General features: G+C 43.6%; 1 protein-coding gene and 1 long non-coding RNA gene across 2 annotated transcripts in view; both read left to right on the top strand.

The window, feature by feature from the left end:
* meis1b (Meis homeobox 1 b) overlaps positions 1–7,580 on the top strand; it is a 71,666-nt gene extending 64,086 nt beyond the window's left edge. Inside the window, exons 12-13 of the mRNA XM_023963803.2 lie at positions 282–383; positions 6,847–7,580. Of these exons, the coding sequence (XP_023819571.1) occupies positions 282–340 (59 nt within the window). The 3' untranslated portion in view covers positions 341–383; positions 6,847–7,580. The remainder of the gene's footprint in view (positions 1–281; positions 384–6,846) is intronic.
* Positions 7,581–10,955: 3,375 nt separating this feature from the next.
* LOC111948784 (uncharacterized) lies at positions 10,956–12,962 on the top strand. Its single transcript, XR_002874776.2, has 2 exons — positions 10,956–11,183; positions 11,275–12,962. It is a non-coding gene; the product is annotated as an uncharacterized LOC111948784 (long non-coding RNA).
* The last annotated feature ends 7,894 nt before the right edge of the window (positions 12,963–20,856 follow it).

Genomic DNA, 20,856 nt, shown 5'->3' with positions numbered 1-20,856 from the left:
ACTTTCTTCTCACAAGCGTTCATGGGATGTCTGTGCAGCCCCCCCCCATGCCTACCGACTCACACACTCGGCCTCTCTCTCACGCCATCAACTCTAATCCCAGAGTTTGTCCTTAAGCTCCTCTGATATCCTGTTTTCTGGGATTCTCTTCTTAAAGTCAGCAGGTTTGGATGTGACCCCCCCACCCCCATGAACCCACAGACCTCCTCGTCTCAAATGATCTTCACAGAGGAACCACCGTCAAGCTCTCCTAATAAAATTGCGTTACTTTTGTTTCCCAGGGCCGATGGGTGGAATGGGCATGAACATGGGCATGGAAGGTCAGTGGCACTACATGTAGCCTCGCCCTCTCCAGTCCGACCAATCACGACCCAAATGGGAATGTAAGTAAGACTTTGAAGTGACTCACACGGCTCGTTTCCAGTCTGATTGTTTTCAAAAGTGTTTCCAAAACTTCAGAAAAAGGAGAATTTTGGAGAACAAAAGTCGTTCCTCGTCAAAGCGTCTGGAAATCGTTTATTTCTGTTGGAGTCTAAATGGGTTTCAGATACAAACCAGCTCCCGGTCCTCAGTGGCTTTCCTGTCTCCTCCCCCCCCAGTCCACCAAAAAGAGCCTTTGATCAGCTTTTCCCCTCCTGTCTGTTAGTGTGCCACTGTATCACTTTCTCACACCAACAAATGTTTTCCTCAGGCGGGAATAGGAGCAGAAATGATGTCGCTTTAAGCCTTAGTGCCACGTACGTGTGTGTACACACACAAACACGCACGTGTGTGTGTGTGTGGGGGGGGGGTTCCCGTACGTCGAGTTTTTTGGGGTAATCCAGAGGCATTGCAGGTCTTGCAGTTTCCTTGAGGCTCATGGGGCCACCTGAAGGGGCATCATGAAAAATGGAATGTACAATTGTAATGTGTGTGTTTGGTGTATCGTGAAGTGTTGGTAAAGATAATGTTGGTCACAAGCACTTACGACACACAGGTGGCGCTGTTGTAAGGCGCCCTTCTGCCACACTCTAATTGTTTGTAAGGTGCGAATACTGGCTCCTTACTGATCGCGCACAAATACTGCACACAAGTGTTACGTAATCGCCTGTAGGATGACCACATAAACAACACTGATCGTCTAATGTCCTTGTTTTTAACAGTCAGGCTGCACACATGTTATCACGTGAACAGCACTAATGAACCCGTAGCACAGTGGGCAGGGTTTGGGGTGATTGAAAAAGTCACTACCGTTCACTACGACCCGATGCCCACAGATTGGCCATAGGAAAAATTAGCATAAATATTTTAGCTCTCTGTTTTTAACAGGTTGTCTAGATCTTAAAATTCTTCACGGGCCAGCAGCGCTTCTATACAAGTTTGGCCATTTTTTGTCTGCAGACAGTTGGTATCCACCTATAAGGGCTGGTGTGGTCTATCCAAAATGGATCATTATGAAGGCTGGGGTCACCATAATAGAAATCCTTACATAAAAAAGTAAATATTTACCACTTGGAACTTTTTATCTCACGTCATAATAATAATAGAAGCATACCAGTGGTAATATTAATACATTGACTGTTCTAACATGATTGTTTTGGCTCACATGTGATGGATGGATTCAGGTCATGAGGCTTTGACCCTCATTCTTAAAGTAGGGTCGTGATAGTCATTATTTTACACATACTTTAGGCTCAGCTCATAACAGTATTCCTTGTAAAAATGGTCTTTGAACCACATTCGGAAAGCTTAAGCAGTCATTATTGAACAGGATGAATGTGACTTTATAGTTTACGTCCTTCGGACTCACGTCAATAATTCTCTTCACACTTTCACAAATCAACGCTCATCAGAAATGAATTCTTTACGGGTCAAGAGGAGATTTTTCTTGGTGAAACATTGGGCATGTTTTCATTAAAGTGGGATGGACAAAGGTAGATGAGAAACGAGGACGGGGAACATTTGGGAGAGGGGATGGATGGGGGCAGTATGACGTTGCTATAGCAACAGACCTGATTGGCAAAAATGCAAGCAGGTTGTTGCTGATGCAAGGAGAAGTGAGTGTCCCCTTAAGTGTCATAAATCTGCCAGGTTGGTGCATAAGACACATTAATACCCCCCCCCCCAGCCCCCACACACTACCCCCCCCCCCCCCCTCAGACATACACACCTCCATCACCTTGTCTGTCTGACTCCCTCTTCCTTCTTCTCCATCTCTTTCACACAACACCTTCTTCTGTTTTTTTCCATCTCTCAACTCCCCCCCCCCCCCCCGCACCATCCTCCCTCCCTCTTGCCCCAGGGCCAAACAGACTCCCACATATATCTGGATGGCGTGCTGTCGTCGCGCTGCAGTGTGTAAAAGTGGTCAACAGCGGCCGATTGTTTTCGCACATTTCCACGTGAAATCGCCGCCGCGGCGGATGTTTGCATGCAGCCGTGCAGGTCTGCACAACTGTACATGTGCATGTGTCTGTGCATGGTAATAGGATTACTCGTGCCAGTGAGATGGGGGGATGGGGGGGCGGGGCAGAAAGTTGTGCAAAATGGAGGAGGTAGCCGGCAGGGCCTAATTGACTAGATCTAAATTAAATATGCCATCAGCAGAGCTGTGACCAATGGATTTGACTTATTCAGTTTACAAAAATAGAGACCATTAACCCGGCGCACAATCGTGCGTGTGCGCGGCGGTGGAAATATGCCACTCTTGTTTCCGACTAGACAGAAAAATCTCGTGGCGGTGGAGTGCGGGCCAGGTTGGCGGCGCGGGAAGGAGGCAGGGGGAGGCGTTCTTGGACGTCTGTGTGGATGCGCTGCTTCTCCGTGTCCGAGCAGCTGCCAGCCTTCCCAGCAGACCCGCTTTAAACAGCCTCAATTTGCCTGCTGAATCTCGTAATTGGGCCACCAGAGGAATCCTCTGTGAGACGGGGAAGACGGGGAGTTAAAAAAAAGGAGGTGGGGGGTGGGGGGTGGCAAGAGTCAACACAAGCCTTTTCTGTAGAGCTTCATCTGCGAGCCAACATTACTGCCTCTGTTTTTAGGTCAGTTGAACGTCGAATTTCATGACCAATCGAACGGTCAGACTATAGCACAATAAAGAGGGGGGGTCAATTAGTAGAGGAGCACATGTTTATTATCATTTTAAAGCTGTTTTCCTGTGATGAGTTCAGGTTTTTTTAACGTAAGAGGAATTTCTGCGCTCTTAATGTGAAAGGTTTGGAATAAGTCGGGATGAAAACCGGAGATTTGAAGGGTTTTAGTGGATCTGAAACTGGAACAACAGTTACGGCCTTCCTGACCTACAGCAGGATACTCGACCACGGTCAAGCTAGCAGTAGCAGCAGCTAGTGACTTTCAGAAAAAGAGCTCTTCCGTGTTGAAGTCATGACGTCATTCTGTTTCTGGAACAGTTTTCCTCTGCTCTTACAGTGGAGGGGGTGTAATCGACCGCTGTCACAGACAGAGAGCATCTCGCGGTTCTAAAAACAGATGCTAACAAGTGAGTCGCTATTACTGAAAAAGAAAACGTTTCGTCAGTTCACGGACTGTAAAAAATCCCTGATGTGTTTTTGCTTTTTTTGTTGGTAAAAGTCTGTAAGAGTGGAGTGGGGGGGGGGGTCTTATTTTTGAACAAACAATACTTTTGAGTAAATAGGAATATAAGAAATGAAGCAATACGGCATGAATTCCTGTTAGCTCCCGGTCTAAGTAACATCAGAACGCGGTTCAGCTGTAAAGGGATGTTTGGTCTTGTTTCTTGAGGTGATAATGGGGGGTGTCCAGGCCCGGGTGCATTAAACGTGGTAGAGTTTGCTGCTGTAAGTAGATCTCCCTCTTGTCAATGAGCGTGATCAGACCGGACACGCCATCACGATTGTGTGACCAACAGAACATTGGAAGCCCTTTGCACTAAAGTCTGTTCTGCTGTGGACGAATCACGCAAATTGAAAAATGTGATCACAACTCTTCCTCTCCTCCATGGATACCTGGATGTCTGAGCTGTTGGCCCTGACCCTTAAGGCTGGGGTCACAACACTACAACCCATAAACATTTTAACTGGACTCTTAATGCTCATTCTACAGACTTTGCTTATATGGGTACTAATGGTAGTTCTTACAGTTGTAATGTGACCTTTGACCCTCATTCTGAGAACTCTGGTCATGAAAAGTTGTTCGTACAGTTCTTATGTGACCTTTGGCGCTCGGTCTGAAGGCCGGGGTCATAATTAGTCCTGCTTAGCGTTATTCTTTCCACTCAGTGAGGATTTGGGAGCTCAGATCTCCCTGCGAAACAATACACCTGTCAACAGAGATGAAGCAGAGCAACTGAAGCGGAAGCCGGCGGAGCCTTTGATGACAGCCATGGTGACTCTAGAATGACCCCCTCCCCCATTCTGCTAAATTAGCCTGTGGCTTTATTTCCAGTTTTTTGGACAATACTTAGGACGGATTCCCGTCGCATTGGGGTTTTATGGTTCAACCAACGAGGAGCTTGTCCCAAAACGAGGAGGCGCTTGACTCTTTTGGATGTCCAGTCCCGGCTAATACACTCTTTCCCAGAATTCCTTGCAGCAGTCATTAGGCGCAAATTTGTTACCCTTCTACCGAGGGGGTCAAGATGCTTTCCCTTAACCCCAACCACCAGCTTCCACCGTCAGCCCCCCCCTCCAAACCCTTTCTTAACTTATTTCCTGTTGGATGAACTTTTCCTATTAACGAGCGTTGGGAGGAACCTCGCATTGTCCGTGTCTCCCTGTTGATTTGGCCCCGGCGGAATCCCCCCTTCGAGTCTAAGAAATGAGGCTTGCGGCTCAGCGATGGGTTGGCTTATTAAGCGAAAAACCTTATTAGCGATGTGCGCTCTTCCTCGACCCGGCTTTACTTCGACCATCAGGACGACCTCGTTACTGTGGAGGAAGACATGATGAAGCCAGAGAAAACATGGACGCCGCGACCACTCTGGCTTCCAGATAGAGTCTGTGTTTTCTGTCTCACTATCCCTGAATCCTCTCATAACTAACGTTCGTCTTCAAGGCTTAAAGCACAAACGTGTCATTTGATAGTGAAACACGAGAACGGCGAGTTCAAAGTCAGGTTCATGTAATGAAAAGAAAGCATTAAACACAGAGAATCCATTTGTCCAAACGTGTGGACTACAGGGAAAAAGTAGTTAAAGTAGCAGCTCTGAGACTCCAAAGAACCACTGTGACGGTTATTATCCGCACATGGAGGAAACATGGATCGCTGGAAAACTTTCCCGGGAGCAATCCACCCAAATGAGTCCAAGAACGCATCCATGAGTCCACGCGGACAGAAGTCCAGACCAAGGTGACGTCAGAGTTCAGGATTAAACAGTCAGAAAAAGACTTTTGGACGAACACGCCCCTATGGGAGAGTTGAAGGAGAAAAGACGTTGCAGAGCAAAAAAAAAAACACAGACAACCATCTGGATTATCCCCAAAACCTTTTTAACACGTATTTGGGTGAGATGGAAGCGTCCACAAACATCAACCAACACAGTCAACCGTGGCAGTGGAAGCATAACGGTGTGGGAATGCTTTGCCATAAACTCAAGAGGCCAATTCCTTTTCAGAAAGGACCGGGCAGGTTTGGAAAATAAATGGTCTATTTTTGAACTTGCGTCATAGATAAAGTGCAGAAAACCAGAAGGCACATTAAGCGAGACTAAATAGTCAGAGATAAAGCCTTACGTCACTGAAACGTTTTAATCTGCGTTCACAGTCATTCTAGAATGTGTTTGTAACTTGCTACACATTAGCCGCGCTAAAACTGTTAGCTGCATTCGCGTATTCCCAATACCTGTAAGGCCCAACCTTGTTCCCAACTTGTAAAAAAAAGTGTGACAACGCTAAAACAAAGGTAATTGTGACTAAGTTAACTCCCAACCTTGTCATAAACGTAAAAAAACACAGTCTGACACCGCTACAGGTTGGCAAATTCACAATAACGCCTAACTGAATATTTAGACAGAGCTCTCAAAATGGCTTTAACGTCAGTCAACCCAACCAGAAGGAATCCTTCTGGTTGTAAGGTGCACTGTTGTTTTTTGTAAAAGACGAAGGCTTTTGTGTGCGCCTTACAGTGTGGAAAAGGTGGTACTTTCACAGACATCAGGAAGTTTCTCCCGCTTTTGTGGCTAACATGAGAAATAATGGAGGTGCGGGAGAAAGTTGGACCTGTTTGCTCCTCCCTTCCAGACCGACGTGGTCTTTTCAAACAAAGGTGTTCAGGAAACCTGAATGGAAGTTTCTGATGCTTCAGATAACCCTTGTGCTATCCTAGGCACTTTAACGTTGGGAGTTGGGTCATCTAGACCCACTAGACAGTGTGCTGAACCTTTTTTTCTTCAATGATTTGTGAACCTCACTGGTCTCCATGGATTACATGAAATCTTTCCACCTTTATCCACCTTTGTCATGGTAGGGAGAACATGTCAATGTAAGGGTGGGGTCGGCTAAGATAGCACAAGGGTTAACCGCATTATCCTGGAGACTCTCACACACTCAGTCTCTGTATCACGTCAAGTCAATCGCGTGTGTTTGTTCTTTAAATCCTTTGGCTTCGGGACCCCCCCCCCCACCACCACCACCTGCTGGCTTTGATTTGTTCTGACCCAGATTAAGTTTGCAGAATCTGCTAGAACCCGGGCGGCAGCTAATCAGTGACTGACGGTGTCTACTTCATCCTGAGGGGGCTTTCATTTTGGAGTTAGAGCTGTTGGAGATGAAACCCCCACCCGCCCTGAGTACACCTGTAAGGGGTGGGCGGGGCATGTTCAGGTGAACGCAGGCGAGAAAGGATATTTTGCAGGCTGATTGTTAACCAGTTTGATCTTCTTCTCCTCAGAGCTGTGGGGACAAACTCTGGGGGGAGGGGGACACGTGCGCCAGAGACCGAGGAGCTAAACTTCCTGATCCGAACCCCCCCCCCCACACCCTTCAGGACTCAACGTTAGATTTGGTTCGTCTTCAACTCACCCCAAGCCCTTTCTTCTGAAAAGACTCCACTTCTTCTCTGGTGGGCACAAGACTTACTCCCCCTCCAAGCCCCCTAAAGCCCACAAAAGACCCACATGGACCCCCCCAAACCCCCATTGATTGTGATTGAAGCAGAGCCGACAGACTGGTCGCCTGCCGTGAATGTGGACACCTGATGACTTCTTCTTTGAAAAAGACAGAGACTTCCTCTGATTGGCGGATCAGGGGGGGTGTTGGCGCTGTAGCACCCACGCCCAAAGGGAGGGGGATCTCTTTACGGACGCAGAAGCAGAGAGAGAATTTATCGGACGGGGGGGAAGCGAGGGGACGCCGAGGATTTACTGTAAACTGTTGTAAAATGACGCTGGACTCCTGTAAATGCTGTTGTATTGTTCTGCATATTATGTTGTTTCTAATAGATTTTTTAAAAACAAAAGATGTGAACTTTTCATTTTCCTCTTTTTTTTTTTTTTTTTGGTTCTGGTTTCTTTCCACACATCGTGGGCCGCCTGTCCATCATCAAACCCGCCCCCCTCCCCCACTGAGACATAATGCAATTTTTTAAAGACAGAAATGAATAAATGAAAAAATGCACTCTTGTCATTTGTAGTGGCTTTCTTTGGTTGTTGGCGGCAGAAATGACTAAGAAAAGAAATGAACGCACTAATGGTTGGGCAATAATGTTCCACTGGACAAGCAGGGAGGGGCTTCTTTATCTTTTTCGACTGTTTACTGCCGCATGTCTGCCGACAGTGGGAAGAGGTTTGGTGTGAATTGTCAACGTGGTGTAAATCTGGTGGATCTTGCTCTAGGTTATTTTTCTTTCCCAGCTCTGTTGAGATATATGAAACTTGCGTAGCGACAACAGGTTTGAACGCCGCGTTTCTGCACCTTTACGTGCGTTTTTGAACATTTACTTTGACTTTTTATTGGAAGTGATTGCTTGAATGCACGTTGCCAAAGACGGTGTGAAAGTAGTGAAATGCTGTTATGGCGGATTTTTTAAACATGAATTTAACAGGAAAGTGAAGTGAAGGCGTGTTTTTTTTAAAAAAAAATTTGGGACTTGTTGATGAATGATAAAAACCTTTTGTGAGTTTCCGTAAAGTTTTCAAACATTTGCACTGCTTTAACTTTCCTGTCTTTTTAACATTATGTTCAACAAATCTGGCAACATCTCAGACTCTTTCCATGTTTTTTCCTTTAAGAAAAACTGGAAAATGAGACAAAATAGGAGACAACTTTGTGTCTGATTTGAGACAAAACAATAGAAGCATGCAACCAGAGTGCAGAATGATGGGATATTTATGCAAATCCCAGAAGTGTATTTGTCCTAAAACATTTAGCAAAATCAGTTTAGCGTTTGAATTGACGCCATTTTCTTTCTTTCTTTTCTTTTCACTTTGTCTGACTACTTGAATATTTTCTGCCACATGTACTACAGTCCGAGCTTGTTAGACACACAAAGTTACAAGAAAATTTGCAAATTGCTGTAAAAAAAAAAGTTTTTTTTGTCCAACTAAATTGAGAAGAAATTGTGAAACGAATGAGATATTTAAGACTCCAGCGACAGTAGTTCACAAATACAAAGAGAAACGTCTCAAAAAAAAGAATCTTTAACACATTCCATCCCCTATTAGTGGAATTTTTGACAACATGACTCTCAGTTTGTTTATTTCTTTTAAAAGATGGACCTCATTGAAATCAGAGTAATTGGAGGCTGACCTGCTTATGTGACAGTCCACCTAGTGGTTAACGGATGAACTGACCCGGTTTTATTTCACTTCAAAGTTGGTCTTAATTAGTGTTTTTATTTGTTTTTAATTGGAGTTTAGATCCCAACCATGTTGACGGCATCTGCCCAACATCATATATGAAGTCAGAATTTTAGAGGAATTGAAGTTGGCTTGTTCTGGTGGATATTCTGATTGTACAAACCTAAAACAGGACATAGTTTAAAAGATTTTAAAGAAAAAAAGTCAGAATTTAATCTTTCATATGTGGAGGTCTCTTTTTGTTGTCACATGACTCAAAAGCTGCTTTGATTTCCTCCAGACTTGTGTTAAAAATGGCTTTTAAAGATGTGTCTTATTTTTTAAAAAAATGCTTTTTTTCTTTATGTTTCTGAGTTAAACTGTACAGAAATAGGAATTGCATAATAATTTCATAAACAACCCTAAGAAGCAGCCAAACACACCGAACTGTTAAGTGAGCATTACTGACACGCTGCTTTTTCAGAAATTTAAAAAACGTTTTTCAGGGTCAACAATTTAAATGAAAATCCTTTTTAGAATCCAAAACATTTTTCACAATATTTTGTTTTTTTTGTGTCCAAAGAATACAAGTTATGAGTGAGATCAAAGATGAGAAAGTAGTTTGGTGTCTCACAGATGCGCGCTCACGTGGCCAATAGGCTCCCTTCATTTCACGCCTCCTCTCAGAACATGCTTTTATTTTGAAGGGCATTGGTGTTTGTTTCAAACACGCGCGTGTGTTCTGGAGTCTATTTCTATTTCACGGACGAGGTGCAAGCTTCCATTTATATTTTATTTATTAGAGACTGAACCTTGTTCGCTCGCGCGTGGTGCCCGCGCGGCAGGTCGCAGTCGAATCGGCTGCAGCAAAAACGGGCTCGCGCTGTAACTTCGCCTCCACGCGGCTGAGGATTCCAGAGAGCCGCGAGGCTGCAGGGGAAAGCGCGTGCTTGACTGCCCTCTTTAGGGAGGCCAGGAAACTGTCCGCGCGGGACTCTTGAAGACAGCGCGCGCGTGCTTTGACACACGAGAGTGCAAAATCAAAACCGTTAGAAAAAGAAAAAGCAAATAAGAAGAAAAGCGGGTTCGTACAATAACATAACATAAAATAAACATAAAAACAGACAACAACACATTTAAAGTTTAATTATTTAGATGTAAAATATTTTAAGCTAATTTTAAAAAGTATGATAATTTTATTTGAATTAAAACGAAGAAAAATATCAAAGAAACAACAAAAATACAATAAAACATTCTAAATAAATTTGAATTAATCTGATTATTTTTTTTAACTAGTTTTCTGTGTTAGTTCATGTGTGCGTTTTTCCTACATTTTATATGATTTTAGCCTTTTTTTCTCTAAATTCACTTTTCCATTAAAACAGATTTTAAAAGACTAAAGTTCATGATGCGCAGAAGCCGGAAGGTGATGTTCCGGCGCGGCCATCCTCCTGTCTTAAAACAGTTTTTTAAGCATTTTCTAAAATCATTTTTAAATCCCAAAAATGATCCGTTTATCCTGTGATGAAGCTTTAGTGTAAATGAACGTATTTACTTTAAAGAAATAATTAGTTTGAAACCAAAGATGATTTATTTTGAAACGAATTCCCAAAACATTTACTGCGACGACTTAGATTTAACTGTCAAAAACCTGAAAATACAACACAACTTTAGCAGACAAATATTTTTCCTATTTATATTTTCTGAGAATTAATGATCATTTTTAATTTAAATGTGTTCTCATCAGAAATTGAAGTTTTTTTTAACTAGTTTGGATCTGATCTGATGGGAAACCCGACCTACTGAGTCAAAACCACTAAAAACACATTTCTGACGGAGAAATCCAAACATTAAGTCCGATTTTGATCAAACTCAGTATATTTTCTCTGGAAAAACGACTCTGCTCTAAAAAGTCACGCAGCTGCTTTGCGCAACAGAAGAAAAGGCCAAATAAAAGTCAGTTAGTCAATGTGGGGGGGTGTAAGGAGTAGAGGGACCGAGCGGGGGCCATTTTGGATGTCATCTGTCTCCTTGGCGACGAGGCTCCGGCCCTCAAAAGCCCCTTGGGCGCGGATTGTTTGAGAGGAGCCGCTGCTTTCTGCAGCATCATTTATCACTGTCAGCACATAATGATTCCCCTCGCAGCTCCTTATTGATGTTTGTAATTGCATTATCTCATAAGGGCTGGGGGTGGTGGAGGAGGGGAGGGGGGGGGGGGTGATCAATGGAGCTGGGAGGAGCACGGAGGGGTCAGGAGATGCCGGCTTGCTGTTTGTCCGTTTAATGCAAGGAGCCGCTCATTATCTGTAGCCCGACTCCTCTGAGGGCTTTCTGGGAGGACGCAAAGGAGGAAGAGGAGGCCAGAGTTTCATTTGTTTAACCCCAAGACTCTGGAGCTGAGGAGGAAGAAGAGAAAGAAGAAGAGCGGGATAGAGTCACGAGAAGTTCTGAGGTCTGGTCTCCTCTCAACCCCCCCATTTGAAAATCTTTGCTATGCCACAGAGTTTATATGATTTGTCTACGCGTAATTACACATGAACTAGGAGGAAGAGGAGCGGCGGCCCTCCTGACTGATGAAGATTTGACGTGGAAGAATTTCTGTGTTTTTTCTGTGCGTCACTGCGCTCAAAAATGAAGAAGATGAGTGGAGATCGTCCTGGCCGATGAAGATCTGACATAAAACCTTTACTCCGGAGTCTCGTGAAGTTCTCCTCGAAGTGTGACAACCTCGCACCCTCCAAATGTTTCTTATGGCTCAACATTGGAATGAACTACTGTGATTTTTCTCCGCGTCATTGCGCACGAAAAGGAGGACGAGGAGCGACGGTCCTCTTGACTGATGAAGATCTGACATGAAGACTTCCCTCCATAATCTGGTGAAGTCTTCCATGAGGTCCGGCCTTCTCTGAAACTCCATGACCCCCCTTCTAAATATTTGTTATGGTGCAAAATTGTAAAAAGTTGGTGATTTTTCAGTGCGTCATTGCGCACAAAAGCGTAGGAGGGGATGAGGGAGTACGAGCGCGAGCTAAACCGTGACGCACCTGGCTCACAGATTCCAGATCGCCATCTAAGCGCGTGAAAGACATCGAGTCCCTTGACACATTCCCCTCCCCCCCCCCCCCCTCACTCCTCCTCGCCAAACCATCGGAGAGTCTCCGTCAGCGCCTGCGGACCCCCACCTGCCTCCCATCGAGGTCACCTTGGCACGAGCGCGCAGCGCACGAGCCAAAAAGTAGCATGCGGGACAGATGGGGGAGGGGGCCATGCGATGCACACCTGGGGAAGAACCAGAATGGGCCTCAATATGAGCGCGTGCGTTACGTGGGAAATGGGGGGAGGGGGTAAAGTTTGCTCTCGTAAAAACTGATTGAAGAGTTCTAATGCTGTTAAGATGAAAATGTACAAAAAAAACTTCTCAAATATAAAATATTCCCATAACCTTGGCCCAGAGCAGGCCCAGAAGGACCCCCCCCCCCCCCCCCCACACACACACACACACACACACACACTCTCTCCTCCTGGAGCTAAACACACTCCTCTATCCTTCAGTTCTGTCCTCCTTCTGGTCATGGAAAAGTCTGACTTTCACAATTCCAGTTTGGGAATTATGTAAACTCCTAAACAGACGCTCCTGCAGCACTTCTTGCTATATTTGATTCAGGAAGCAGAGGTTATATTTGTGGGTGGAGTCAAACCTTCAGCTACATCTCATGAGTTCAGTAATCCCAGCTCATCAGGAATCAGCGGGAGGTCGTCCCTGTCAGACAAACTCAGTTTTCATCACATTCTGGAACCAGCGAGTTACAAAGGTTCGTGGTGGAAAACCATCCCAACATTTTTCAAACATGGCAGTCAATACATAAGCATCAAATAAAAATGTTACGCTTTTTGAAAAAAGTTATATTTCAAAGTAAAAGCAAAGTTTTTGCCACATAAAGGTGTTTGTTTTATCGGCACAAAACTGTTTTTTTTGTATTGTGCATAAAGTTAAACTCCTCCTTGTGGATGGGTTTCCATGACAACCAGCAGCAATTCTTTATTTTGTTATTGATGCTGCTGTTTTTTATCTGTAAACTGCATGTTAGAGTTGATTTGATTTTTTGATTTTATTGATTTATTTCAAGCATTGTAGTCAAAGCAATAAAGAATTTACACATATTTATCAAACTCATTACAGAAATGATGAAATGCATAGATTAAAAAGACAGAAAATAAAACAAAACAAAAACCTCACTTAAATTACATTTCCTTATTTAAATACAGTGATCATTAACTAAAGTATAAGTAGAGTTTGATTTATTGCTTGAAAAGGAGTGGGAAGAAGCAAGCTTATATAATCCCACCCCTACTGATATCATTCATTTGATAGTTTTACAGTGTTTTTAAATCCGGTTCTGATCAGATAGATACTCTTGAAATAACAAAATCCAGTGCCTAGAAATGATTGATGATCTTCAGAAAACATTCATTCATGATTTCAGTAAACAGTAACGGTACTAATATGTAATAATCATTGATTGTCATTAGAACACATGATAAAATTAAACCAGAATTCAGGAAGTAGCCTCTGGCTCCACAAAGCCAAAATCCCATATATGTCTTTAGGGAAATAAACAGCTGTTACAAACTATTCTTACTCTGATCCCTTTTTTCCATGTTTGTGATAATCCAAATAGTTTTTCAGGAATTTTTTTGTAGTGTAAGTTATTCACTGACCAATCAGATGCCTCAATAAAAGTACGTGGTTTGGAACGATTTCAAGTGGTAAGGGTGTGGCCTTCCAAAAAAAATAATTCCTGATCGGTGGAGAGTTGTTGCCATAGAAACGTCGACTCAGAGCCACCCATACCAGTCACCGCTTACTGACATTGTCTGGCTCCAAAATGGCGGCGTCCACATCATGAAAAATGGGGACGAAGCCATTTTCTATGGATGATGTCGCACTCACTTGGTCCAGTTCCCATTTACAGTCAAGTGCTAAAACAAACATGCTCAACTGAAAAAGGAGGCGGAGTAAAGGCAAGTGTTGGACTCCACCCCCGAAAGTAGCTGCTATGAACAGTTCAAAAAAGGAACTTTTCTGGATTTCAATTTTTGACAAAATGTTGATACTTTTTCTCATCAGGTTTGTTAAAAAGGCTTTTATGGTTTCTAAAAACAGTGCAGAATCAGCCACTGAAGAAGTTTCACTGCTCACCAAACCCTGAGGAGCTCGTCGAACGATTTACAAAGCAAAGAAACAAGCGAAGCGGCTGAATGTGAGCGGCGTGTAGCGTTGCGATACGGAGGAGCAGGATTTATGGAGCACGGACGGTTTGCAGGAAGCAATGCAGGCGAGCTGAAGACAAGGGAGGAGGGTTCACCGCGCGGGGCGCCGTGTTTTGGAATAACAGGAGATGTTCTCCTGGTGGCACGCAACAGCAGGGAGCAGTGACGGCCACTTTACTCCTCCAAGTAAATGTGTAGCTGCTTGTGGTTTGACTCCGCTCCTCCAACACAAAGCTGCCTCACAAAGCTCATATTTTCCACGAACATTCTCAGGCTTCCTCAAACTAAGCTTTCACACGGGAGGAACGTAAATTCTTGAACTGTTCTTTGGAAAAAAAAGTTGTTTTCTTTTCCTGGAACAGTCAGAGAACGAGCAGCTCGCAGAGCAGATGTGTCACGTTACTATCATCCAAACTCCCGCTTTCCCTCTTTTTGGTGACCTGATAAACAAAAGCCGCCTCAGCCGCTCAAACACAACAAAGGCTGCTTGAAGAATGGAGGAACGGCTCGGAGAAGCCGCCACAAAAGCTGATGAAGAGGCCGAACTTCTCTGTCCGGCCTGACATCTGTCGAGGCGTCGTGAGGAGGGCTTGTTATGCAAATGGAGGGGGGGGTGAAGCCCCGCGAGAAGCCGCAGGCCGTCCTCTGGCAAGATGTCGTCCATCACGGCTCAATCATGACACTCTCCATCGGAACGGGGAAATCTGATCCCCACGGCGAGCGCCGGCAAACGGCGTCAAAAAGCATCAACAGCAGGCCTGCAGCTGAGCGAGACGCCATTGTTAGGCTGCGTGATGGATGACGCGGCGCTGGTGCTCGTAGACTACGACGTGCCTGAATTTATTAGGAAAACGGATAATCGGGGTCGTCGCCTCCAGATGGAGGAGCAACGAGCCAAGAACTGCTTCAAGGTAAATAAGAAGCGCTCGAGTGCCGCGGTTATCACAGTGGGCGCCGCAACAATGGTTGCTTCCCATGAATGCAAATTTCTTCAAGCTAATTGGAGGAAATCGTTTTTTCTCTCTCACATCCAAAGGATTGAAATGTACACGTAAAACCAGTTGGTTTTAAGCCTGATCTTTACAAAAATAGGAATTTCTCCACGCTGAGCATGACTGATGTAGGTCGGAGGAGCAATCTGGAGTAAGTCTCTAAACACTTTAAAGCAAGAAATTCAAGAACTTAAGCAGTTTTGTCTTCAAAAAGGGGTTTTGAGTTTCCTCCCTGAAGCAAATCTATCTTCAGTTGACTGCTGGGGGGGGGGGGGGGGGGGGGGGTCTGGATGATAAGAAAAGTGAAAAGTTTTTGATAAACTGATGAGTTGCCTCCCTTTAAAACTTAGACTTCATGCGAAGAGTCTCAAAGAAGGAAATGCCGTCACTTTTGCTTAAGGTTCAAATGTGTAAACATCCCATGAAAAATGGCCGTGTTAATCTAACAGAATGGTTGCCTGTAATAAAAGTGTCACACATGCTCCGCTCCCAAATCGAAGTTCTCCTACACAAACAAACACGATGGTTCCATGTGTCTGCATTTCCCTGCATGACCTTTTGAGGTGCAGTCGGAGGATTTCTGCGTCTGTCTGCAGGTCCAGTCCTCAGGAACAAACATCTCCAAAGGTCTCAGGTCTGAAACGATCTTCTCCAGATGTTTTAGCTCCTCCCACAGATGTTCTGCAGGATTTGGATTGGCTCTCATGGAAGCACTCTTCACGACACTACAGCTAGAGACTCATGACCGACTTGAAGCTACAGACTTACGACTTGACTAGAAGCTAAAGGTAGAAAGTTTAGACCTGACAAAGCTGTGGTTTAACCCTTGTGCTATCCTAGGCACTTTAACGTTGGGAGTTGGGTCATATAGACCCACTAGACAGTGCTCTGAACCTTTTTTCCTCAATGATTTGTGATCTTCACTGGTGTCCATGGATTACATGAAATCTTTCCACCTTTATCCCCCTTTGTCATGGTAGGGAGAACACGTCAATGTAAGGGGGGGGTCATCTAAGATAGCACAAGGGTTAAATATTTATACCTGACTTGGAGCTACTGTCAAAGACTTTAGACTTGACAAGAAGCTAAAGACTTACAACTTGGACTTGTATGTGACTTGTTGTGACTTTCTCTATGTTTTATTGTTTTCTGTAATGTGTAACCCTTGTGCTATCTTAGATGACCCCACCCTTACATTGACGTGTTCTCCCTACCGTGACAAAGGTGGATAAAGGTGGAAAGATTTCATGTAATCCATGGACACCAGTGAAGATCACAAATCATTGAAGAAAAAAGGTTCAGCGCACTGTCTAGTGGGTCTAGATGACCCAACTCCCAACGTTAAAGTGCCTAGGATAGCACAAGAGTCACAACTCTCACATGGTGAACAAATGGAACTTCTGATCAGAGCATGTTCTTCAGGGATCAAGGTGACAATACAACAGTTTGGGGATCATGTGTGATTCTCAGGGAATAGATTTGATGCAGAGTAGCTCTCTGACATGGATTATTTAGTGTGGTCAGGTGTTCTTTTGGACATTGATGTAGAAGAGAAGGAGCAGTCTCAGGGTCAGGGTATCTCATCAAGGTCTTTTGATGAAGAATCCTACACATTTGCATTATTATTTTTGGAGTCCAACAACCATTTGCACTATAAATCAGAGCAAGCTGTAGTCTTTGCAGCATGTGTTCTTTTTCTCATCATCAGTTTCTTTGAATGGAATTTGTCTGGATGTGTTTGATGATGTATTTGTGTGTTTTTGTTTGTCTCATCTTGTTTTTATTGGTTTTTATTCTTGTGTTTCTGTGTTTAAAAAAAATGTCAGCGAATGAAAAAAAAAAAAAGCCTTCCATGTCATTTGACAGAATTCATCTCAACTCTGTAAAATAAAAATAAAAATCCCTGTATTGTTAGGTCGTTCCCATTTTTCCCCCCAGAATTCTCCAGTCCTCTCATCTTCCTCGGTGACTCAGAGGAAGACCTTGGCATTTCGCAGTTATAGCGTCAGCGTCCGCCGTGAGTTGTGGGCCAACGTTAAATGGTGCTCGAACCACAATCAGTGTTTATGTCTGCCAATCAAACACAATGTGTTTGTCTCATATGACATCATGGACAAACAGGCCCTTAAACTGCAGAGGTGTGTGTGTAGGTGTGTGTGTGTGTGGGGGGGGTCACGGCCCACAGACTGAAAAATGAAGCAGCTACAGGAGCAGCAGTTTCGTGACTTTATATCTGACAACAGAGGGAGTAAAAAAAAGAGCCACATGGAACTCATTGTGTTGCTAATGCTAAAGTTAGCCGCAAAAAACACACACCTTAGATCGAAATGTGAAATCCTGCCTCCAAAATAAACTGGATCGTAGGCCGAGTTCGGCACAAGGGTTAAATCACTCAGTTAGCTTTAAGAAAATCCTTCAGCCACAGAAACAGAACGTGTAACCCTTGTACAATCTTAGGCACTTTAACATTGGGAGTTGGGTCATCTAGACCCACTAGACAGTGCTCTGAACCTTTTTTCTTCAATGATTTGTGAGCCTCACTGGTGTCCATGGATTACATGAAATCTTTCCACCTTTATCCACCTTTGTCATGGTAGGGAGAACACGTCAATGTAAGGGTGGGGTCATCTACGATAGCACAAGGGTTACATAAAATGGAATTGAATTGATCTAAAATTACCAAACATACATCTGAAAAACAAATTGTTGCAATTTTTTACCACAAAAGGACATTCTCCTTGACCTGTACCTTACCTGGTTTTGTGGTGGCCACATGTTTAAAACTACTCTTCCAACAGACCTGTACTCTGTGGATCCTCACAAAGACAAGGAGAAAAAAAATTACCCCCATCAATTTAAGCCTTTAACTTTTCTTTTTTCTTTTATCCCCGTCTCTTGTTTTCTTCATAAGACCAAAGAAAAATGTTCCCGTGGTGAACCCTCGGGGGTGAACGAGAGGCCACGCTGTCTTGTAAAACATATGCACTTAATATTAAGGCCATAAAACTTGTAAAATTAAAAGCTATTTTGGAAAATTTAAAGAGATATATTTATGCGTCTGGCTCCGTACAAAGGTTGTTTTATCGGGTAGCAGCAAGGGTCCTCTGGGTCACAGGTAACGACTGTCAACAGTCAACTGAAATGCTGTTGGCCTGCATGCTCCCCACGTCCAACCAGATGTTCGCATGTGTGACAAGGTCTACCCCCTCTTTCAGTCAGCAGGAGTGAGCCGGGACCAGGATTAAAAAAAGTCTGCTCCTGATTAAGAAAAAGCGTTAAAGGTTTACGTCCATTTGAAGGCAGAGCTACACGGCAAATGACAAGAGGAAGGGATGGAAAACATGAAATCCAAAAAATATTTTTTAACAGACAGACTGATTGAAAAGCTGAAAAAAGCAATTATGATTGTGAGAAAGTGCAGACCCCTCGCTTTGGCAGCCCGCAAACATCGTAAATCGCGTCTCTGTTTATGTTGCGCTGACCTCGGGATGCCCCCCGGTTCTGGCGGGGCTTTCCACGTCCTCCACACTTGAACACGGAGGCCGCTTCAAACATACGTGAAGTATTTAACCCATTCGGTTTTTTTTCTCTCTCGAACATCTGTCTTTTCAGAACTTTGTAAAAGTTTTTTCCAACTTTGCAGCTCAAACTGAGACAAGGTTGCAGAACCGTGTTGTGAATTCAGACTCTAGATTACTTTAGCAACAATATTAGCAAAGATTTATGATGTTTTAGGATCTGTCTGACAACATGCTCACCCAGCCACCATGAAAATACTGAGACCCTTTTGTTCCTTTAATGTTTTATAGAATAGAACCGTAAACAATACCTTTAAAAAAGCCTCTGTGCAGTTTTTTTCCTAAAACAGTCAGCTAACTTTGCGGTAATAACTAGTCAGCATTCATTTCAGTCAGACAACTCATGCAGTAATAATGATATTTATTTTCACACCTTTTGTTTTGCTTTCACATTCTTTGTTTTGCATTCACATTCCTTTAAGTTTGCATTTCACATTCCTTTATCATTGGCATTTCACATTTTCTTAGTTTTGGCATAAGGCTCCGTACAATTCCATGAGACAAATTTCCATAAACTTTTGGGTAATAACTACCCCTAACGGAGCTCACAGGTGGAAGCTGGGGAGGAGGGTGGGGCGACAAACGCAGTGCTGCAGTAAAGGAGGATGAACAGCTTACACACCTGGACTTAAATAGGACGCTGAACAGGTGAGTTGATTAACTGAACCGCCCTAGGGGGGTAACCAAAGTGAAATGCCTGCCTGAGTTGCCTGCCCGAAATGCTTCCAAGGTCGCTCACTTCAGTCAGACAACTCATGCAGTAACAATAATATTTATTTTCACATTCTTTGTTTTGCATTTCACATTCCTTTAGTTGTCATTTCACATTCTTTTAGTTTTGGCATAAGACTCCGTGCAATTCCATGAGACAAATTTCCATAAACTTTTGAGTAATAACTACCCCAACACCAAATTCATCAAGATAGAATTTAAATATATATCAGTGTGTAATCAGATGAAGTGTGTTTCGGAGGCATTCCATATTCAGACTTACAAGTGTGACTGCTATGTGTGACCCAGCACCTTTGTCCGTTGGGCCGCTCCCTTTCGAGTACAGCGCCAAACGCCAACCTGTAAGATGACACACCTTAACATCCAAATACGAAGCTTCCACTGGCATAATATGATAAAAGCTTAAGTGACATCCATAATTTAGAAGCTTCCATCTGAGTACTATGAACGAGCTTAACGCTATAATTTCGATGCTTCCATCCGGCATAATATTATACGAACTTAAGTAATCTCCATTTTCGAGAACCATTGCATACCGTAACACAACTTAACCCTTGTGCTATCCTAGGCACTTTAATGTTGGGAGTTGGGTCATCTAGACCCACTAGACAGTGCGGTGAACCTTTTTTCTTCAATGATTTGTGATCTTCACTGGTAATCTTGCATTGAGGTGTTATTCCTACCATGACAAAGGTGGATAAAGGTGGAAAGATTTCATGTACACCAGTGAAGATTACAAATCATTGAAGAAAAAAGGTTCAGCGCACTGTCTAGTGGGTCTAGATGACCCAATTCCCAACGTTAAAGTGCCTAAGATAGCACAAGGGTTAACCACATCCTAATTTTGAGGCTTCCACCAGGCAAAATAGTTTTCAAACATCTATAATCCAAGATTTTGTATGCCATTCTGATGCTAACATAGTGGTTGATTCAAGTAAGAAAACTCATTGAAACTCGGAGGAGGTTTACTGCCCCATCACATTCAGTGCAGAATAGGTAAGTGGAGTGCAGTCGTCGTTGCAGCTCCAGATCAAGGAGTGCAGGAGCAACGATCTGCAGGGAAGCTGCAGGACGAGCAGAGACTGTGGAACATGGAAGCCATCCGACTTTGTCGAGGGTTTTACATCATCCGCCTGAAACTGACCGGGGAGTATGGGTCGGAGTATGGGTCTGTCTCCTGTACAGAAAGCGTTCAGTTCTCCAAATCTCCATAAATGTTCTATCCTGAACAGATCTTTGATTTCAGTCTATAATACTGGATTTAATCGTCTCAGAAGGTTGGAACTTTGAGAGTTTAACCCTTGTGCTATTCTAAGCACTTTAGCATTGGGAGTTGGGTCATCTAGACAACTGCACAGATTTAAACATCACAAACAGTTTCTGAAGTCCATTTGGTTTCATCCTAAAAATGGTGTCCTTTTATGCCACACTTAGCAACACACGTTCAAGCGGCCACTTCCAATGAAAAGTCCATGGAAACGCGTGTAAACCTGCGTTTTTAGTCTTCCAAATTCATACCTCATACGTTCATGTGTTGCTACACACGTTTTTA

Source organism: Oryzias latipes, chromosome 15 (genome assembly GCF_053564925.1).
Source record: "Oryzias latipes strain Hd-rR chromosome 15, Olatipes_Hd-rR_3.1".
In the NCBI taxonomy this organism is placed as follows: Eukaryota; Metazoa; Chordata; class Actinopteri; order Beloniformes; family Adrianichthyidae; genus Oryzias; species Oryzias latipes.
Note: the sequence above shows the minus strand (reverse complement) of the source record. Positions and strands in the feature narration are given on the sequence as shown.